General features: G+C 35.9%; 1 protein-coding gene across 1 annotated transcript in view; it reads left to right on the top strand.

Annotated features, from left to right (window-relative positions):
* The window catches only part of LOC112051338 (uncharacterized), a 167,222-nt gene that overhangs the window by 26,657 nt on the left and 118,506 nt on the right, over positions 1–22,059 (top strand). Inside the window, exon 2 of the mRNA XM_024089937.2 lies at positions 10,181–10,465. Within this exon, the coding sequence (XP_023945705.1) occupies positions 10,181–10,465 (285 nt within the window). The remainder of the gene's footprint in view (positions 1–10,180; positions 10,466–22,059) is intronic.

Genomic DNA, 22,059 nt, shown 5'->3' with positions numbered 1-22,059 from the left:
CGATAGACGTCCACTGCTGGACATAGGCCTCTTGCATGGACCTCCAAGCACAACGATCTCGAGCCGCCAGCATCCAGCGGCTCCCTGCAACCTGCTTGATATCATCGTTCCACCTAGTGGGGGGTCGCCCAACACTGCGCTTTCCGGTGCGGGGTCGCCTCTTGTTATAAAACACTTGTTATAAAATATATAAATATAATAATAATATAAAACACGTCGTTTCTTGTTATAAAACCCCAAATATATCATAGGTAGCCCACCAGCACCACTCATTCAGGATTTGAATTTTTATTTGAATAAAAAGTATTGTCTTTTTTAACCGACTGCAAAAAAAGGAGAAGGTTTATCAATTCGATATTTAATGCCGTATATATAAAATGTAATTCAATAGTAGATTGTTATACAAGGGGCTAAAAAGACCAGACCAAAGAGGTATTTTTAGGGCCCGAGACGTAAGGCGAGGGCCGCCTAAATAGAAACCGATTTTATAATGGGTTTAGCCCCGCGTGTTACACTGTGCTTTGTCACTACGATGGCGAGAAAATAAAATAGTTTAGTACAATGTTCAATGATTTATTTTAATTGAAAATTAAATGTACAAAGTCTACAATTTTGGATATTAAGGGAGATGCTTTTACTCGGTAACATAATTTCCGACTACTGTGAAGATGAATAATGAATGTGAGGTAAACGTGGGAGATAATAGTTTAAAAAACTCCTTTCGTAAGTAAATCCATTCCTTGTTGTTTTCTCCACTTATTAAATTTTTCGTAGGTATCGTAAGTAAGTATTTAAGTAAATGCGTCTCGACTTTGATGGTAACAGATTGAAAATTTCATCCATCTCCAAATTAAGATTACCATTCTCACTAGATGAAGACAACAATAACAATTATTGTTGAAAAATATGTAAGTTACGGTCACAAATTTACAATGAATTTCTGAAAAAAACAAGTGTGTATTATTCACGCCAATTGTTTTTTAAATTCTCGCTTTTTAATTTTATTTTTTTTCACATGAGAAAAAGGCAAAGGTATTACACCGTAAAGGATGTCCCATATCTTCAAATCTCGCTCTATTCGCAACTCAATAAAATAAAATAAAAAAATAAACGCATTCCACAGACAAGAACGGTGCATTTAATTTCAATTTAAAGTTTTTTATTTATTTTTCAAAACAATCGGGGCCTTACCTATAATGATTCTATTTTCGAATAAAACCTCTTCCGTTTTATAGTAGGCTAGTACTTGGCTAGTACGCGTAACAGAAGAATTAAAAAAACAAAATTACTTTAGCCCCTAGAGGCTAATATGCTTATTTAGCCCCGCTGTGGAGTGGTAATATGACAGTGTTTTTGAGCAAGAGTAGTGAAAAATATATTAACTGTTTTCTAATTGTTCTAAACTTGTTTATCAAATTCATTTTAGTTAATTTATGAACAAGTTGATTATAAGTATTATCTCTCAAATATCGATAGGTATATCAAAAAAAACAATAAGTACAAATATCATAATCGATTAAAATGTATAAGTAGGACAGACCTATATTGCAATAATAATTCTTTATTCCCGTAAGTACATTCAATACAAAGTAGTACGCAAAGGTGTCATTCAGAGCAAGCAAGATTGATTGCGTTTTTGCCCGGGGACGGTTCATTCGCTTTATTTTCCAGACTTCAGGGAATAAAGTGTTGTATTTGATGAGCAGGAAGTAAGATAAACGGGGAGATTCCCGGATATTTATTATTTTTATTCTAGAGACTTATTTCTTGTGTCATTTTGCATTTTTCATTAAACTCTATTATTTTATTATTGAACTAGCTGACGCCGCGCGGTTTTGCCCGCGTGGTTCCCGTTCCCGTAAGAAACGGGGATAATAGGTATATAGCCTATAGCCTTCCTCGATACTGAACGAATTTTTCAAATCGGAGCAGTAAGTAGTTCCTGAGATTAGCGCGTTCAATCAAACAAACAAACAAACTCTTTAGCTTTATATATTACTATAAATGTGTAAGATGTTATGTTTGTTACACTTTTAGGCCAAAACCACTGAACGTAATTGGACATTGTCATAGAATAAAGTCAATGTCGTTTCCAAGGAATGTTTAATTTTTTTTTTAATTTATACTGCAATTATTGAACTATGCTAACCTTTGTTAAATGTATATAAAATAATAAAAAGAACATTAAAAAGTAACTAAATCGTTGCAAATTAATAACTATGGGACATTTTTTTCAGAATGAGGTTTTCATATTTTTTCTACTCCCATTTCATAATCAACTCAATATAAAACCTCGAACCATATCACAAATCTATTCATTCCTACAGGGCGTTTGGTAATGTTCATTACCACACGGGTAAACCGTTAATTTTGGTTTCACTTAATTGCACAAAAATCACTCGTGCTAGAATGACTTCAGGTCTGGCCGGTGGGAGGCTTTGGCCGTGGCTAGTTACCACCATACCGACAAAGACGTACCGCCAAGCGATTTAGCGTTCCGGTACGATGTCGTGTAGAAACCGAAAGGTGTGTATGATTTTCATCCTCCTCCTAACAAGTTAGCCCGCTTCCATTTTAGATTACATCATCGCTTACCATCAGGTGAGATTGTAGTCAAGGGCTAACTTGTAAAGAATAAAAAAAAAAAACTTAGCTAACATTTTTTTAATTTCATATAGTTTTGTAAATATGTCTATATACTTCTATATGTCATCTCAACATATTTTTTCCCTGCTTAAAGGATAGGAGATATGAAGCTTAGATCCACCACGCTGATCCCAAACGGGTTGGTGGGAGATAATACGTACTTTTAAAATATTAAGTTTTTGATGTATCAGTGTGTGTCAGCTTTTCGCGGAAATTCAAATTACTAAAATAAAAAAAAATAAAACTGGTTGTCTGTAAAGTCGGTTTACTGACGATAGTTGAACGTGACAACGTCTGAAAGCAACGAAGCGAGGGAACGACGCATGACGTCATCTTTTTTCGAGTGTGCAGCCGGCTACATCGAATTATAAGACATTGTTACGTCAAAAACCAAAATATTGTAAATAGACTGCCAAAATCATTACTCTTCCTTTTGGCTTCGCCGTAGTCGGGTAAAAAGAAAGTTTTACATAACGCTTGTTTTTGTTTAGTATTAGAAACGAAATAGAAATACAAGTATTCGAGTATGCAAATCGCTTCGTTGCTACTGTCAGTGAGGACATCCGTGCTCAGGGCGATAGTTTCGACAATTTGTGTCTTCCAGTTTGCTTTTCCTTTGTCGTGCTCGTTAAATATTTTCTCGGGTTACGAAGTTTTTTTACTAAGTATACAACTAATAATCAATATTATTCTTAACAATGGATAAAATATTATATATATTGGTTTTTTTTCTGTTAAAAAATGTAAAATATAGTACGTATTGCTAATATTTTACGGGTCTCAAACGGTGAAGGAAAACATCGTGAGGAAACCTGCATACCTGCATACCTGAGAATTTTCATAATTTTCTGCGTGTGTGAAGTCTGCCAATCCGCATTGAGCCAGCGTGGTTGGTTGACTATTGGCCTAACCCCTCTCTTTCTGAGAGGAGACTCGAGCTCAGCAGTGAGCCGAATATGGGTTGATAATGATGAAGAGATTTTCAGTCTTATGTTAAAACTTTAAACAATGATTAATTTAACAAAATTATTGTTAAAGACTCGGACATTTCCCTCTAGACCAGTCTCTGGAACTCAACCTCTAGGTACTTAATAGTATATATTTAATTTCAACAGCGTAGACCAATAACATAATAACACGTTTTCCTAAGCCTTACTATCCTATTAATAATATAAACGCGAAAGTTTGTATGGATGGCAACTACGGAACCGATTTGGCTGAAATCTGGAATGGAAATAGATTTTACTCTGGATTAACTACAGCTACTTTCATCCCGTAAAAATCCATGGTTCCCGAGGGATTTGTGAAAAACTAAATTCCACACGAACGAAGTAGCAGGCGTCTGATAGTTAAGAATAAAGCAAGTTTTGTATCACTTTGTATTCACAAAGAAAGTACTTTATTTTATTATTTGGGCCTCAGCTGGCATGCGGGCGAATATGCTTATTCAAGTTTCGCGTTATTTGCTTCACCGAGAATACGTTTGTTTAATAATATCGATACATTTTAAGTGGTTCCATTTATACTAGATGCAAATATGTCGGTTCGAATTTGGCTGTTATCCGTTTTATATCAATTGATGCTTCGTGGCAGGTAGAGTCGCTACAAATAGTCAAACTTGATGTATCAAAAGTGCTTGTAAATTAAGCCTACATGAAATAAATGAATTTTGATATTTTTCATTTTGGTATTGTAAAGAATTGTGTTGCCATTTTTTGCAGGTGCCTATGTGGTGTGTACATTATTTGAGGTTATGTTTTTTATTTTAGGATTTTTTTTATAAATACACTTTACGATAAATCGGTTTTGTATTTTACTAGTCCTTCTCAGTATTATATTAACTTTACGACGACTTTTGTGGCGCTGTTTGTTATGGTATTATTCAAATTACAGTGCAATTTGTGCAACCATCCTTTACTAGATTGTCAGATGTCACTTAAGAAAGGAGCTAAATCAGAATCATGAAAATAACTAAAAAAAAATTAATGTTTAATTCTCTTAATCAATTACAACCTACTTTGATAAATACATTATAAAACTTTCGTATCTGAAAAACACGAGTAAATTTACAATTTAAAATTGCAGATATGACCATGATTTTGAAACCGATCGCCAAACACCTTAACGGTCGAAATAAATGTACTAAACAAACAAAAACAAATTTCACGGCAGTAAATTTAATACTGCACATAATTTAAGGTAAAGCTAATCTGACTTTCCCGGTTAATATCAACAAATTTAAATTGAAAGCAAACACCTTGGAGGAAACTATGTTTACCGCCCTCTCTAATCAAGTCGCGTAAGTACAGAAGCTGAATACCATAGTGTTTGGCTCAATTAGAGCGTAGCTTTGACTAAATAATAATAATGATCTCACTGTTTACATACCTGTTCTGTTAGGCGTGATATTGAACTAATTTGAAGCTTAATAATTACAGGGAAATATGGAAATCATTTTAGAGCGCGTTCACACACAGTTTTCGTGTATTCAGTACCCGTTTTAACGGATACGACAAAAATGCATCCCGCTAACGCTGATTGTAGATCTAGACGCCCAAAATACGTCCTTTACGATCCTGACGATGACATAACGTACGACAATGCTTCTCAGGCAACACAACAACGGCGTCTTCGCCGGCGAAGACGAGGTTCCCGATATCTGACGTCACCCAGACGTGGGCTTTCTTTAACTCACGTTCTCGGGGGCGCCCGGACACACTCAGGCCAAAACACCCTTCCCGAACGGCACTCTAAGCCGAGGTCCGAGTCTCAGAGGAAACGCCCTTAGAGAGTCGTTCCGCCCATCTACTCTGCTTCTGCCTTCGGGCGCAGAAGCATCGCCTGATGCGATGCTTCTACGCTCGAAATGCGAATTTGCTTGACCTCCGTCTTGAAATTCTACCGCGCATACCACAACTCCACGGAGGCCATCATACCATTATTAATATCTGATAATAAAAGTTTGCTGATAATAATGACGATATGTTAGGAGTATCTCTGCGTGATTGAATCAGAAATGAGCTTATCGGCTGATATGATGATGATGATGAATGACGATAGTAAAAGATGCCTACACCAGTGGTCCAGTCTTGAACCTGCTATCATGAGGATGACCAGGCTTGAGATTAGGGTATAAATTTTTAACCAACAGCAAACCTTAGGAATTTGATGGTGTTACACTTACCTCACCTACCTTAAGCAGTGAATCCCTAAAAGTAGAAAAAAATTCAAGAAATGGATTCTTTGAAATATTTTTTAGAATACCAAATTATTAATATGTAATTTTTACTAAAATGGAACGAGAAACACATAAATAAAAAATGCGTCGGATTAGGGACCTCTGTCCATTTTGGAAGGCGATTCATAAAACACTTTATACATAAATAATACTCTTTTTCATCTAACAAATATCACTAAAAGGATTTTTCTTTAAAGGAAAATCAGAGAATTTCCACACGAACGCCTTATTGGGCCTTGATAGTTCCCTGATGTGACATGTTGAAACGACGGATTTACTCAACCATTCATAATATTACCTTTATCGGGCTTGAAATACTGAAAATATAATGTAAAAATCTCAGATAAAATTTGGTAAGAGTACTTTAAATTATCGCAATAAATTACTAACCTATAACTAACATATTATTTTCCGAATAATTGGAGGTGGAACGGGAATCATAATGTCTGGAGTAGATCTGATGATGGAGCCGAAACACAGACGAGAGAACTCCTCAACGATTAACAGCAGTTCCTTGTGATTGGCCTTAATTATTTTGTATTAAAATTTAAATAAACGAATGAACATTTTGATTTTATTGACAATTAAACGGAAACTTAAATCCGCAAACCCTAAATTTCACTACCCCACTACTTATATAACACAAGCTATGTAAACACTTCTGTTGGTAATACACTACAGTACTTTTGCGTAGATGGTAGGTAAGTAAGACTTGTCATCTACGAGTACTTTCTACAAGACAAAATTCGGTAAGAATATGTATCTATAATATAAAAATGAATCGCAAAATGCGTTGGTAAGCGCATAACTCAACAACGCCTGGACCAATTTGACCAATTCTTTTTTTTAAATGTTTGTTGAAGTTCTAGGATGGTTTTTAAGGCGAGAAAAATTTAAAAAGACAAAAAAAAAATTTATACTCCCATACAAACGATTCGTATGAATTTGAATTTTAATATGTATAGGGTAGGGGTAGGGTAGGAGTAGGGTAGAGGTAGGGTAGGAGTAAGGTATGAGTAGGGTAGGGGTAGGAGTAGGGTAGGGGTAGGGTAGGGGTAGGGTAGGGATAGGGTAGGGGTCGGGTAGGGGTAGGATAGGTGTACTGTTGAAGTAGGGTAGGTAAGGGTATGGAAGAAGTGTACAAAAGTCAAAGCGAAGCTTGACCGGGTCCGCTAGTATTTTAATAAATTCAAAGCGTTGTAAAACTTGACGTATTTTTCCTGATTATGAATGAAGCTGTTATTTAAAATTCTCGACAACAGAAAGAAAATTTATTAAACGAAACAATAATAAAACCGAAACTGGACAAGAGATAATGACAACATACAAAATTTTCTTTAATACAAAATAAAAATAAAACTTTTGTTAAAGCCGAAAGCTCCGCTGTTCTCATTTGCTCATCGAGTACGAAACTTTTCATTCCTTTGAGACAGATAGAGTGAATGGAATATTCCCGGGAGAAGTGTAATCAATCTTGCTTATGAGTGACACCTTTTCATGGTGTCCTGTATTGGATTTGATCAAAAGGAAGTGATGATGATGAAATATTTCAATGTATTTATTTTCTTGATCCTAATTTTGTGGGGATAACAAGTCAATAAATTAATTAATAAGTATTTAAATGTAATGTACTCGTATCCATCGATATAAATCGTTAGATGGGCCCCTCTATACTAAATAACGCACAATTATATGTCATTACTCAAAGACGTGCACGCACATCTTATCTTAGTACGTAACAAGCGCATGCTGTGAGTGGACGTGGACTTAAAAAAAATATATACTGTTTTTTTCTTTATTTTAATCCCTTAATTATGCCTTCGTGTTTATTTTCGTAGTGTAAAAACACAAGCCACAACATGAATAAATTGAAATGTGTTACGTATGATGACGTACTCAATGTGCGAAACCAATGACAATTCCGCGACGCTTTGAGGCCCATCTAACAATCTACGATCGATGCTCGTATCACATTCAATAGTGTTAACTAAATATCAAATAAATATTTTAAGTAATGTATTGCAATTATAATGTGTTGTCGTCAGATCTTCGTTATGTTAAACCTGTCTGAAAGTCTGCCAGCCACGAAGAACATTCTTAGTACATATAAGCAAGTAAAAACTTTTTTGTCGCGATTGGTTGGGTGCTTAACTGTCAAAGTTAAGCTTGACTGGCTAGTAAAACATGACGGTTTGTATTCAAGTGAAAGTCTTTTATTTTGTTACCTGTTACCCCTCAAAGATAACACGATACAAACTTTATAATTGCCTATTGTACTAACTCTTGCGTAGGAGAACAGACTGTCAAACTTGCAGTTAAACAAAATAATTTAATGTACAATGAAAGTTTACATTAACTTTCGCGAAAGACGTCACGGGCATCCACTAGTCAAGAAAAAAGCAAAACTTTGATTAGATACTCCAGTTTATTACAAAATTTTGTACTGCGCAGTTTCACAAATCAGTCAAATTCATGCAAATTCAAAACGAATTGTAAATAGAGAGTGGAAAGAAAGAATTGAGAGTCAATTTCTTATTGGAATTTAGTTACGAATAGGCTTTTGGCGTTGTACAAAAATTAAATTTAACAAAGAAACGATGAATATATTATTTTAACAGAAGACTAATTTTTTGTTTCACTTTGTTTAGAAAATATTACTTGACGTTTTCTTTTTAGTGACCGGTTTTTTTTGTAACTGTTGCTGTTGCATAAGTTAATTTAAGAAATGAGTTTTTTTTAATATCTCATGATTATAAAAATTTATTACGACACGTGATATCTTTTGACGTTATTGTTTAAACAACGAAAAAAACAGCATTATAGGGTTTTTCGCGGCGCGGTTATTAACCGACTTCCAAAAAGGAGGAGGTTCTACGTTCGGCTGTATGTATGTTTTTTTTTTTTAAATTCTTTTTTTGTTTTGAAGGGTTTGATTTCAGGGTGGTCCCATTTTTTTCTTGTCAGGATCTGATGATGGCATCCTGGAGAAATCGAGAGGAACTTTCGAAAATCGTAGAGATGGCTAGTGCGTTTGTTAGTGTTTCCATAAGGTATTTTAAACCACTACAATTTTATGAAGGTCTGGAGTTGGTCTGATGATGGAGCCGATACACAGACGATGGAACTCGTCAACGATTTACAGCAGGTACCTTTTGTTTGGGCTTGATTTATTTGTATTGATGAGAACTTTCCACCTAGATGGTTGTGACTGTATTAAGGGTCTGATGATGAAGACGAAGGACAGTGAAGAGAACACATCGACGGTTCACAGTAGCTACCTTGTGTTTGGATTTGATAAATTTGTATTGATGAGAACTTTCCACCTAGATGAGTTGTGACTGTATTAGGGGTCTGGTGATGAAGACGAAGGATAGTTAAGGGAACTCTTCGACGGTTCACAGTAGCTACCTTGTGTTTTGACTTGATAATTTTGTATTGATGAGAACTTTCCACCTGGATAGGTTGTGACTGTATTAGAGGTCTGGTGATGAAGATGAAGGAGAGTTAAGGGAACTCCTCGACGGTTCACAGTAGCTACCTTGTGTTTGGACTTGATAAATTTTATATTGATGAGAACTTTCCACCCATATGGATTGTGACTGCATAGGGGGTCTGGTGATGAAAACGGAGAACAGTCACTTTTCACGTTTTTCTGAATATTCATATTACGTGTGGATAAAGAGGGAGTGAAATTTTGTATATGAGTTAAGTTAGTATTTTTAAAATTGGGATTGTTGGACTTAGATACTTATCATAAGAAAATAACGTTTCAACTAATTGCTCATTAATTTTTGTTTACACTCAGTTAGGTGTGCTAACACTAAAAATTAAAAAATAAAAATTTTTTATTTTTTATAGGATTAGCACCGCCTTCAAACTGATCAGAAGGTAGCACATAGGTAAGATGTTATTTTTTGCTTTTTAGTTTAGGTTAATTTTTGAGTTGGAAGTCGGTTAAATTTTTTTTATTAAAATTTTTTTTCATATTTTTTAGGATATTTTGAATTGAAAAAGCCTTTACACCATATCTACAATCCAACCATTTTTGAGATTTTTTTTAAATAAAAATTGCTGAATTTCAAGACTTTCTTGAATTTAATAGCATACCTTAAAACACACATCGCAGAGTATTGTCCTGGATGACCTGGTGTACTGGAGATATTGTGATGTGTGACATATTTTCGAAATAAACGCATTTTTCTTTCTTTCTTGTGAATAAGCTATCAGATATTTAAGATGGTACAACAGGCTTCTAATAACCATAATTAATTGGATGCATCGATTTCTTTGTTTCAGATACAAAAACCATCACAATGCTGATTGCAATCGGTGTTCTGTGCATAATGAGACTGACCAACTGTGACATAATCACCGACACGCCAAAAGATAGCATAAAACAGAAAGACGGTTCATACAACGAAGTCCAAGAGCCGGAAACTCTGCCAGTTCTGCACGGAAACGATACACGGTGCAGAATATCGGAGTACCAGTGTTTCAATAAAAAATGTATACCGATAAACCGGTTCTGCGACGGCAGTAACGACTGTGGCGACGCCTCGGATGAGCCACGACACTGCACACGTAAGCATTCCTATTTTATAACCACACATGTTTTATTTTAAGCGATATTTTGTTGCAAGCGCTGGCAGTGTACTCGAAGTTTTTATAAATGTAGGTAATCACAATTTCTTGCAGTGGATTTATTCTGAGGTATTGCGTTGATAGCGAAAATGGTCTATTCAGGAAACTCCATTTTGAACTGTGTTACATAACTACGAGTATATACATGTTATGTTTCATATTTACATACTAGTTGACCCTATTTATTTAACCATTATTTACCTTTAATATCGCATACGAAAGCAAAAAAAAATCTAATTAGACTAATCATTTTCGTATTTCACTGAGACTAATAATCAATCAATTCTTATTCTCGTACATAAATAAGAACAAGAATATAATATATACACCGGACACACGTGACTTCGTTTGCGATAAATGCAGTTTTTCGGAAAGTTTCATTAAAATCAGTTTAGTCGTTCTAGGGATAAACTCGGAGCAACAGACAGACAAACATTTTAAAAACGTTTGTTTGTGTTTTGGTATCGTGTACTATAACCACTTAAGAAATCATAGTTATTTTGAAAGACAGACACTTTATTTCTATGTATATATGTATTGATAGTAGATATGTATGTCACATGTTCCTCGATTACGGGTGGTATTCACATTCATTATTTATGTTATTGTGGAGGGATTAGTATAAACAAGAGTATGTTTGATGACTTGAGCTCAGTTGTATATTAAGCAGCGTGGACACCGTCACGCTGCCAGTCTTATTAGTGATTTTGTGCAAACATGTTGGGCAGGGAAGGTGAGTGTTTATGCATTCTGAAAGGATCCTTTAAACCTGCTCCTGGATATGATCGAGGCGTATCCTCTAGCACAAAATACGAAACGTCACACGTACGTATAAATTATTTTCAGCATTGCTTCACATGTCACTGTAACAGCTGAACGGAAGCTGCTGTCATGAGAGTGTGTTCCATGCGTTTGATAAACGGATGGATGGCTTCCAGAAATACAATATCTAAAAGTGCCGTGAATATATACTCATATTTTATTGAAAGATTATTTAATTTTGTATATGCGATCCCGCGATTTGGCACGGCAAACGTTTGGGATAGTGAACGTGGTTGCCAAAAAATATTTCCATGTTTTGTGTAAAATATGTTATTAAATGTCCCCTTACACGAATATAAATCATCGGCTTTGGGATTTGGTTTGTATATTCGCAGTAAAATGTTCTGGTGGTATTTATTAACCTCGTGTTCTTAGCATCTAAAGAATTAAATTCTATTTATGTCCAAAAAGGTAGTTTTTCTGTAGTACAAAGTAAAAAAATCCCGTCTCAAAAACGCATAAAAACTTGGGCATAAACGATACAAAGCTGAAAATTGAAGTAGTTCCTTATACTAGTGCGTTTAATCAAACAAACAAACAAACTCTTCAGCTTTAGAATATTAGTATAGATAATAAGTACTACTATATACTAGTAAGTAAGTAATAATTAGGCATATATAGTAAGTAATTAGGCATGACAACTATGCCTCAAGTTGATGGGCATTGTATGGCGTGTCTTTCGCATTCCCCACGAAGTTCATGGTCTGTTATAGGCTATAGTTTTCCACTTGACGTCAGAAAGACCATGTTCTACTATAAAAACTAACTAAGTAACTATTGTCACTAACCATAACTATAAAAAGTGCACATTTTCTTCAACTAACTCTTTAGTTCGTTAAAGAAGATTAAAATAGACAACTTTATTCCTTAGCTGCAATCTAGGTCATAATAAGCTGAGGTATTATCAAGAATACTGGCTAGTATAAATCTCGTTCAGCACAAAGGAATTGCCTTGCAATCATTTTCTTTCAAACTCTACGCGCGATCTGTTCATCTAGAACTGTTGAATACAATGTGGAATATTATTCACGGTGCAGTTCGCTTGGGACTATTGCCGTAGAACACAGTAACTAGTAAGCTCTCGACTATTGCGAATATGAATGGACGTCTACGAAGCGTCGGCGTAGTACTGTACGTCTTTATACGAGAGTAGCTGAAACCGCGCAGTTATAACTGCGTGGTTCCCGTTCCCGTAGGAAAACGGGGATAATATATAACCTATAGCCTGACTCGATAAATGGGCTATCTATATATATATACATAGCATAGGGGTTATAACATTTTAGAGTAATCTTTGTGACATAGTTCTCTCAAAATATTGGATCGAAGCAGGCGTTACTTTGCGGAAGTTTATTATGAATATATAATAATACCCCGAAACCGGAGCATCCTCAGGAAATGTTGACTCTACAACGTGCAATTGCAATGTTAAAACGTACGTAGAGAGTAATTTGTCGAACCTGGGTGACGTAGTCTTTTTTTTTTTTTTTCTTTACAAGTTAGCCTTTGACTACTATCTCACCTGATGATAAGTGATGATGCATTGATTGCATGCATGATGATTGTGCTTGTGTAGCGTCTATAAATAAGCAAGAAGGCACACCCAAACTTTGAATTTCGATTCAAAGTTTCATAACATCTTACACTTATTCACTGTCACTGCACAAGTACAATTAGTGAACTTGTGTACGTTGCTATACCTCGTCAAGAACAATGAAGAATATTATTTACGGTGCAGTTCGCTCGGATACTATTGCCGTAGAGTAAGATCTCGACTATTATGAATAGATTCCAAGTAAATTCTACGAAGCGTCAGCGTAGCACTGTTACGTCTATATACGTGTACGAAACGATGCTGGAACCCAGTACACGAGTTTAATTGTGTTGGCATAGGTACTCACAGGGATTGAAATATATGGTTATAAGATTTTAAAAGGGGCTTTGTGAGAGGATTCTTCCGTACATTGACATTACTTAGAGAATGTGAGTGTAGAGTCTGTGAATAAGCAAGAAGATATACCGACACGTTAAATGTTGATTGCGATATAACCATTTTACACTTATTCAGTTGATAAATACTAGTAAGCCATCGGCCATTATTAATGTATTCCAAGTAAAGTATACGAAGCGTCAGCGTTACGTCTGTATTCGTGTGCGAAACGATGCCGTAACTCACCGAGTCATTCCGATTTTGTAGCCTTACATACTCACAGGGCTTTGAATATACGTAGATGGAGTTATATATATATATATATATATATATTACATGTTATATTGTTTTATATATTTAATTTGTTTCATTTATATCATTTATTTTTTATATATTAATACATAGCGTCTATAAATAAACCAGAAGTTACAATGAAACGTTGAATGTTGATTGCTACGAGTATTATATAACTATCGTACACCTATTCACGCGTAAGCTTATAGAAAAGTCGTATTATAGTGTCAATGATTACGTAAATGACAAAATTGCTTGGAAATGAAATGTATGACAGGCTACTTAATATATACCTATTGTTAAATGGTGATAAACTAAAAAAGGATAAACCTGGCTGAGTTTGTTGTGGGCTCTTCTCGGACCAAGGCGCGTTTGAAACCCTCGTAACTTTAATTTTAAGTTTTCGAATAATTATTATCACCATTATCTTAAGTTAAATATTATTATTACCTGACGTTTCAAAAGAGCTTGTAAACTAAGCCTATTTGAAATAAATGAATTTTCACTTTTTTTACACACATTACACACACGTACAACGTACACGTACAAATTGTGTGTGCGATGTTACAACTCGTCTAAAAACGTAAATAAAGTATTCACGGGACAGTTCACTCGAACTATTGCTGTAGAGCACTGAACCAGTAAGCCCTCGACTAATATGAATGGATTCCAAGTAAAGTCTACGCAGCGTCAGCGTAGCACTGTTACGATTGTGTGCACGTGCGAAACGATGTCATAGCCATTGATAACTCTATACTATAGAGCGGTTACGTCCCTACAAAATCACCGCAAGTAATCCGACTAATAGGCTACAAAACTGAGTGCACACATACAAAATTTTGTCTTTAACTCCTTTATTTATTATTGTATATATAGTTTTACACTTCCTGAACACACTACTCGACTTTGTAGACGATATTTAGGTATTAAATTCGTTGTTGACCGCAACTAACATTGAAATGTGGAAATTCCCTATTTTGAGCGCCTCATTTTTCATGACCTAGTAACACATCTCCTCGACTAATATGAATGGATTCCAAGTAAAGTCTACGTAGCGTCAGCGTAGCACTGTTACGATTGTGTGCACGTGCGAAACGATGTCGTAGCCATTGATAACTCTATACTATAGAACGGTTACGTCCCTACAAAATCACCGCAAGTAATCCGACTAATAGGCTACAAAAAACTGAGTGCATACATGCACAATATTGTCTTTAATTCCTTTATTTTTTACTGTTTATATAGTTTTTACACTTCCTGAACACACTACTCGACTTTGTAGACGATATTTAGGTATTAAATTCGTTGTTGACCGCAACTAACATTGAAATGTGGAAATTTCCTCTTTTGAGCGCCTCATTTTTCATGATCTAACACATCTAACAGTATTTAACATCATTGGTCGTAGCCTACTGCGGCATTTCGATTTTATAGCTTTACTTATAATAATTATGGTTTGATTGTATAAGACTAGCCGACTAGCTCAAAAATAACGTGGTTTTTTAATTGTAATGTATTCTAAAATTGGTTCAGTACAAACTTTACCTCTTTATAATTAGTATAAATTGTATTATAATATTTTTGAGGATTATTATTATTAATTATATTTGCTGTTGTGACGTCACAACTCGTACATAGTCAGAGGCAATACTCACACCCAATGTTATGAGTAAGAAATAGATTTAAATAAGGTACAAAAAATCGGTTGTCAGTAAAGTCGGTTTACTGACGATAGTTGAACGTGACAGCGTCAAGAATATACTGCATTTTTCAAAAGAAAATGTTCGTTTTTCTAAAATACTGTTTAATAATCTTTTTAGACTAGAATATACTTTATTTCTTGTAAAAAAGTTGGCAACCCTAGAGCGAGAGAACGACGCATGACGTCACCTTTTTTCGGATCGGCCGGCTCATCGAATATAAGACTATGTCACGACAAAAAACAAAATACTACCACTCTGTTACGTAAATTCATTAACTTTAATAAAAGACTGAGGTAAGCCTCTAGCAACTGCACTATTAAGGTATATTATCACTTACCCTTCAGCGATGCTCGAAAATAATTATATCCTTACCAACTTTTGTCTGGGCTTTATTCAGTTTAAAAAAACACTAATGAGGAACTTTTTAAGAGAATCTCTTAAGCAAGAGTTTTAATTATAATGTAATGTTGAGTTTCAGAGAAAGACTTACTTTTTTTAATATTACCTCTATTTTGAAAGAAGCTGTTTTTCAAAATTACATTTTATGAAATTGCAATTTATCCGGTAATGTTGTCAAGTGTAAGTAAATTGCTTATGGAACCAGAAGTTTAATAATGTTGACTTTTTTTATTCATCGCTGTTTTAAGTCGTTTATTTTGAATTTTCAAAATTTGTTGGAAATGTTTTTTCTATTTGTATGATCAGTCACTCGTTCAAAATGATGATGTTGAATGAAAACATCGTGAGGAAACCTGCATACCAGAGAATTTTCTTAATTCTATGCGTGTGTGAAGTCTGCCAATCCGCCTTGGGCCAGCGTGGTGGACTATTGGCCTAACCCCTCTCATTCTGAGAGGAGACTCGAGCTCAGCAGTGAGCCGATTATGGGTTGATAATGATGAAATATTTTTTGCGTTCGTTTCAATCACACTTGCTTTGCCCTTTTTCTTTGCACTGGTCTAGCACTATCTGGTCCGACCAGAGACAATAAAGATTTAGAAAATTCCGATCAAATCCAAATGTTGACACTGTGTCCAAATCGTCGGATAAAATTAATACCGGTCATTTTAAATCCAATCCGCATTGGGTCAGCGCGGTGGACTATTGGCCTAATCCCTCTCCCTCTGAGAAGAGACTCGAGCTCAGCAGTGAGTCGAATATGGGTTTATAATGATGAATTTAATGGGTAACCTTTGTAGCATAGGAATATATAAAAAAGTGTCATAAAAATCCGTTCCAATAAATGGGTTGTGTTTTTTTTTTATGTAATCAAGGTACCAAACTATAAAACAAAACATGCCATAATATTTTATATACCTACTAATATTCAATAACATGTTATATAAAATGTTATTTAATCTCGTTTCAAATACAATAATCGCTTTATGTCTGAAATGATTTTCAGGCGCTCTCGGCTAGTTCCTAATAGAATTGTTATTGCGAACCGATCGCTCGTCGAATAAATACTGGGACCAAATGTGATAAATCAAGCGAGAATACAATTTTTCAGCAGCAAAAATAGAGCATTCAGTTTTCAAGAATAAGAGCTATAAAGGAGCTAAACTTCCGAAGCAATTGTTCGCAGCGGGACTGAAAGCAGGTCGCGGAGATAGGTCAGGTGGTAGTCAACGGGATTACTTATGTTTTGAACTTTCAACCGGAATCTGGGAGAAAGGAAAACGACTTAAACAGAATTATGTAACACAGGCGCGGCGTTGGGAAATAAAAACAACTATTTAAATTCCAGTGTCTTGGAAAAGCGGTGTTTTCCTGCGAATAAAATTTATTAACAGTTAACACCTGTACTTTCTATTAGTTATGAAATACCAACGTTAGATGATTTTCCTTAGTTAGTTATTGTGTAAATTACTGCGTAGTTGCTTTTGTGGATATCTAGGCATCTTTTTTTTATTGAGAAAGAATACAATAAGGACCTTAAGCAAACTTATCCTAATAACTATACAAATCATGCCCACGCGGAATGGTGGCAAGAATACTGGCTGCATTTCCGCGCTGGACAGCCAGGCTGATCCTTTGCGCAAAAAATTAGCCAGCCCTTCTGCCATCATCGAGGCAACTAGCCGCGGTAAAATTATTCGATCAATTTTTTAGCACTGCGACTCCATAGGTCTTCACGGCAAAAGGTACAAATATATAAGTCTCTGGCATCTTTAAATCTTATGCCCGAATCCTAGGTTAGGGAAGTATTAGGTTGTACGACTTTTTTTTTAAATAAACTTCTCAGTAGCAGCACGAAAGATCGAGGAGTTAAAGCACCGGACATTAGATAACACTTTATGTCATCGATGCCGGTCGATATCTTAATGCTGTTGACCGGCATAGATGGAATCTGATAAGAATAATGTTAGAGTCAAAAAGTTTACCATAATGGTAATAACACACATAAATTAACTATGATAAGGTCTCACCATCAACCAGGCATAGAAACGGCAAACTATTAAAGATATTGATACAGTATTATTCTTAGATTATTAATTGTTATTACAAAATTATATTACTTACAATGTTGACCACGTATAGCATTAAAATTATATACAGCTCGTTTAATTACAATAAGATCAAATTAATTGTCTTAATTAGACTGTTTTCGAAATAACTTGGTCCCTTTGAGCATATTTACGTACAAGTTTATTTGTTCTTTATGAAGGAATTAGCAATATCTCATCAAAATACCCAACAGCCGCTTAGAGTAATATAATTTCATTACGTAAGCTCTCTCATTATGTGAGCCCATACTCGACACATAAAAGGGGATTTCGCAACTCTGCAAGTGTGGTGGACTTTTCACATACGTTCGAATAACACATCCTATATTATTTTTTGTAAATTATATACGAGTACAAACAATAAAAAAAATAACTTTGATAGATAGTGTTACAAGGTGGTATTTAACATTCATTATTTATGTTATTGTGGTTTTTTTTTTTTTTTTCTGTCTGAGTAGGTGCCGATAGCTCCCTGCGGAACCACTACGGCGTCACCGGGGGGGTTGGGCGAGCGCAGAAGCATCGCCTGATGTGACCCGAAGGCTGAAAGAAAGATAGAGGACGGAACGGCTCTCTAAGGGCGTCTCCTATGAGACTCGGACCTCGGCTTAGAAGGCCATTCTGGAGGAGGTAACCGTGACCTGAGTGAATCAGTCCGGACGCCCCCAAGATCGTGAGTTAGAAAACCCACGTCCGGGTGACGTTAGATATCGGGGACCTCGTCTTCGCCGGCGAAGACGCTGTGTAGCTTGTGATTGTGTTACCTGGGAAGCATTGTCGGTTGTTATGTCATCGTCTGGATCGTAAAGGACGTTCTTGGGACGCCTCTGCTTGCAGTTAGCGTTTAGGTTGGGAGTGTAATTGCAGGCCTCAACCACTAGTTGGTTGGGATGGATGGCAGCTCTGTCAAAATAGTTTTGAGAGAGCTGTTTCATGTACTTAGCTATTGTCGGTAATTCTAGATCTCTATGGAGGTCATTATTGCGTAAAAACCACGGCGCGCCCGTGATTTGACGCAGAAAACGATTCTGTAGGGTTTGAAGCGGCCTAAGGGTCGCTTTGGGACGGTGGGCAAACACTACACTAGCGTAGGTTAAGATCGGACGGATCGTAGTTTTATAAAGCGTTAGCTTTGAGCGGAGGGACAATTTACTTTTCTTATTTATCATAGCGTAAAGGCGGTGCATTACGTATGCGGCCTTTTTTCTCGCTTTGTTAACGTGCATGGAGAAGCTCATGCGGTTATCGAAGGTTGTTATTGTGGAGGGAAGTTATCAGTGTTGGTATAGGAGTGTATTTTTTTTTAATAAGGAATAAGCTCGCGATTGACCACTACCTCACCTGATAGTAAGTGTAGATGTGGCCTAAGGTGATACACGCTTGCCTAGAAGATGCCTATTCACTCACTTTTTTTTAAAATAGTAGAAAAAGTATGGAAGCCATTTGAATTCGAAGAGCCGATGGATGTTGGGGTCCCAAGGTGTTGAAATGGCGTCCCTGCACTACAAAGCGCAGTGTTGGTCGACCCCCACCAAGTGGACTGACGACATTAAGCAAGTCGCAGGGATTCGCTGAATACAGGCGGCTCAGTATCGTGATGTTTGGAAGTCCCTACAAAAGGCCTATGTCCTGCAGTGGACGTCCATCGGCTGATATGGTGGTGATGATGATAGTAGCCAATCATGGGGCTTATACCGTAGCCGTTGATTCGCCCTCGATTTCCTAAAAGTGGATTTATTCTCGGATCGCCTCATCCCACTATCTCATTGGATATTACTTTTAATTTAAATTATAATTTATTTTTTAATAGACATTTCTTTTAAAAGAACCATGTTTTCGGACACGATTAATAATTCCCTTTTTCTTACCAAAGAAGCGCGAAGTTTATAGCAGATTACATACTTAGATTTTAGTCGACTCTTTAATGTCAACGTATTGAGAACTACGTTGCACCACGCGATTTCAACTGCGTAAATGATTTTTTTTTCTTTTAAAAGAATATTTGCCATATTTTTTATAATATGACTAATATTCCAGTTCCCCTCCAACTAGTTGGGAAAGACTGTACTAGGAGTGGGTACGACAATAGACCAACGGGGCGGGGATCGAACCACCATTCCTCGGTGATTAGTCCGACCGCTCTTACCGTTGAGCTATTGAGGCTTTGAATATACCTACTAATATTATAAATTTGAATATTAGTCTGTTTGTTTGTTTGACTGTCTGTCTATTATTTTTCACGGCTAAACTGCTATGCGAATTTGAATGTAATTTGGTGTAGCGATAAATTATACCTTGGAACAGAACATTGGCTACTTTTTATCCCAGAAATCCATGCTTCCCGCGGGAATTGTTAAAAACCCAAGGGAATATAATTTCACATAAAAGAAGTTGTGGACGTCCGCTAGTTATACATTTATATATTTCTCGCTGTCAATATTACGTGTTTTGGATGAAGAGAAATGTTTTTGTAAATTATATATTGAATCTGAAACTTCCTGTCCGAAACTAATTTAAACTTATCCCTGTTTCTTAAGGTGTTCAAAAGTTGCAAAGCTTTTCGTTAACAATTTGTTCGCTTTCGTCAAAGTTTTTTGAATTCAGAACACGCAAGTATCAAAACACTTATTTATTTTTTAAGAAGCTCATTTTAAAAAGATCATTTAGGTGTCTTCATCATAATCACGGACGTCCACGAATAGCGGTCGATGAATGGACAATGAGTTTGTTGTGAGTTCTTCACGGACCAAGGCGCGTTTGGAACCCTCGTAACTTTAATTTTAAGTTTTCGACTATAATTACCACCATTAATTTAAATTAAGACGTATCTTGACGTTTCAAATATGCTATTGTAAACTAAAGGTACTGTTACACATGCTCTAAAACAGCATGCTAAAAACGTGCTATTAAGTATGCTCCATACGAGCATGCTTATCATAAGTTTACATTTGCTAGCAATAAGCATGCTATTTATAAGTATCCTCCTGAATAAGCATGCTCCAAGCAAACATTCCAATTACACATGCTAACTTGTATCTGTCTGTGAATTGATAATTTTTGAAAAAAGACACTGACCAATTTCACACAGAGTGGTTATTTGAAAATTTCGGGCTTTCAAAATGCAGGCAGGAAATTCTGCCCTGTTATGTGTTACCCTGATATGATTTTATATCGAATAGGTTACTCGATATAAATCATATCATAGGTTTCCTGGTAAAATAGGAAATCGTCTAACGCAAACTTTTATATGCAAGCTTATTTTATTAGAGCATTCACCTAAGAAATCTAAGATCATTAGCGTATTTTTGAACAACCCAAAGAAATAGCTTGCACAAGAGGATTACGAACATTTTAAGGAAATTGGTAAAAGCCGATATTGGTAAATGATGAATCGACAACCATATTGATATGATATTTAGATTCAAAGGGAAATGCAGAACATCGGAAAATTTATTCACGATCCCTAATGATGTTGGTTTTGAAAATGGGTCTTTTATGAATAGCTGGTTCATTATAGATTAAGTTAAGTTAAGTTTTCTCTAAGGTCTCGCGCACACGGGCTACCGGCCACAACCACAAAACGCCGCTACCATTTACGCCGTTACTGGCATATTTTCTATAGTTTTCATACATTTTATATGGACTCGCCTCACACGCTGCTCGCTTGTTGTGGCCCATATTGGCCACTAAAGGCAGACACAAAACGCCGCAATATTTCAACACAACAAATTTCGCACCTCTCCCTGTTAAAATTGGTGGTATCCAATAACTACGGATTCGTCTTCTACGACGATGATTTCTTATCAAAAGCAGCGCAATTAAACTTTGTTCGTTTGAGACCAATAAGATACTCCATGTATGGGTTAAAAAAGTAGCAGCCACCGACCGCAAATGTCGACCATCGGCCACAAGTGGCTGTCGCGCGCTTCAGCTACTTTTGTGGCCACTTCTTGCTTCTTGTGGCTGTCGCGTGTGGCCCGTGTGCGGCGAGGTTTATTTACTAAGGTTTATTTATATGGCACGGTCAGTCAAACAGAGAACAGCGGACAGGTGATAAGTAGTCTTTACATGAATTTGATGAAAGTTTTGTCTACTTAATAACTCAAAATCTATTTTATGTAAAAACAAGAAATTTGGGTTACAAAATCAAAATCGTCTCAAATTTCAAAATACAGCTTGGATAGTTGATGAGATAATAACATCTAAAAATCGTACAATTTAAAATGAAAAAAGTGTTAATTCGCATACAAAATTACTTATTTATTTTTAGTTTGGTTG

This window comes from Bicyclus anynana, chromosome 5 (genome assembly GCF_947172395.1).
Source record: "Bicyclus anynana chromosome 5, ilBicAnyn1.1, whole genome shotgun sequence".
Taxonomy (NCBI): domain Eukaryota; kingdom Metazoa; phylum Arthropoda; class Insecta; order Lepidoptera; family Nymphalidae; genus Bicyclus; species Bicyclus anynana.
Note: the sequence above shows the minus strand (reverse complement) of the source record. Positions and strands in the feature narration are given on the sequence as shown.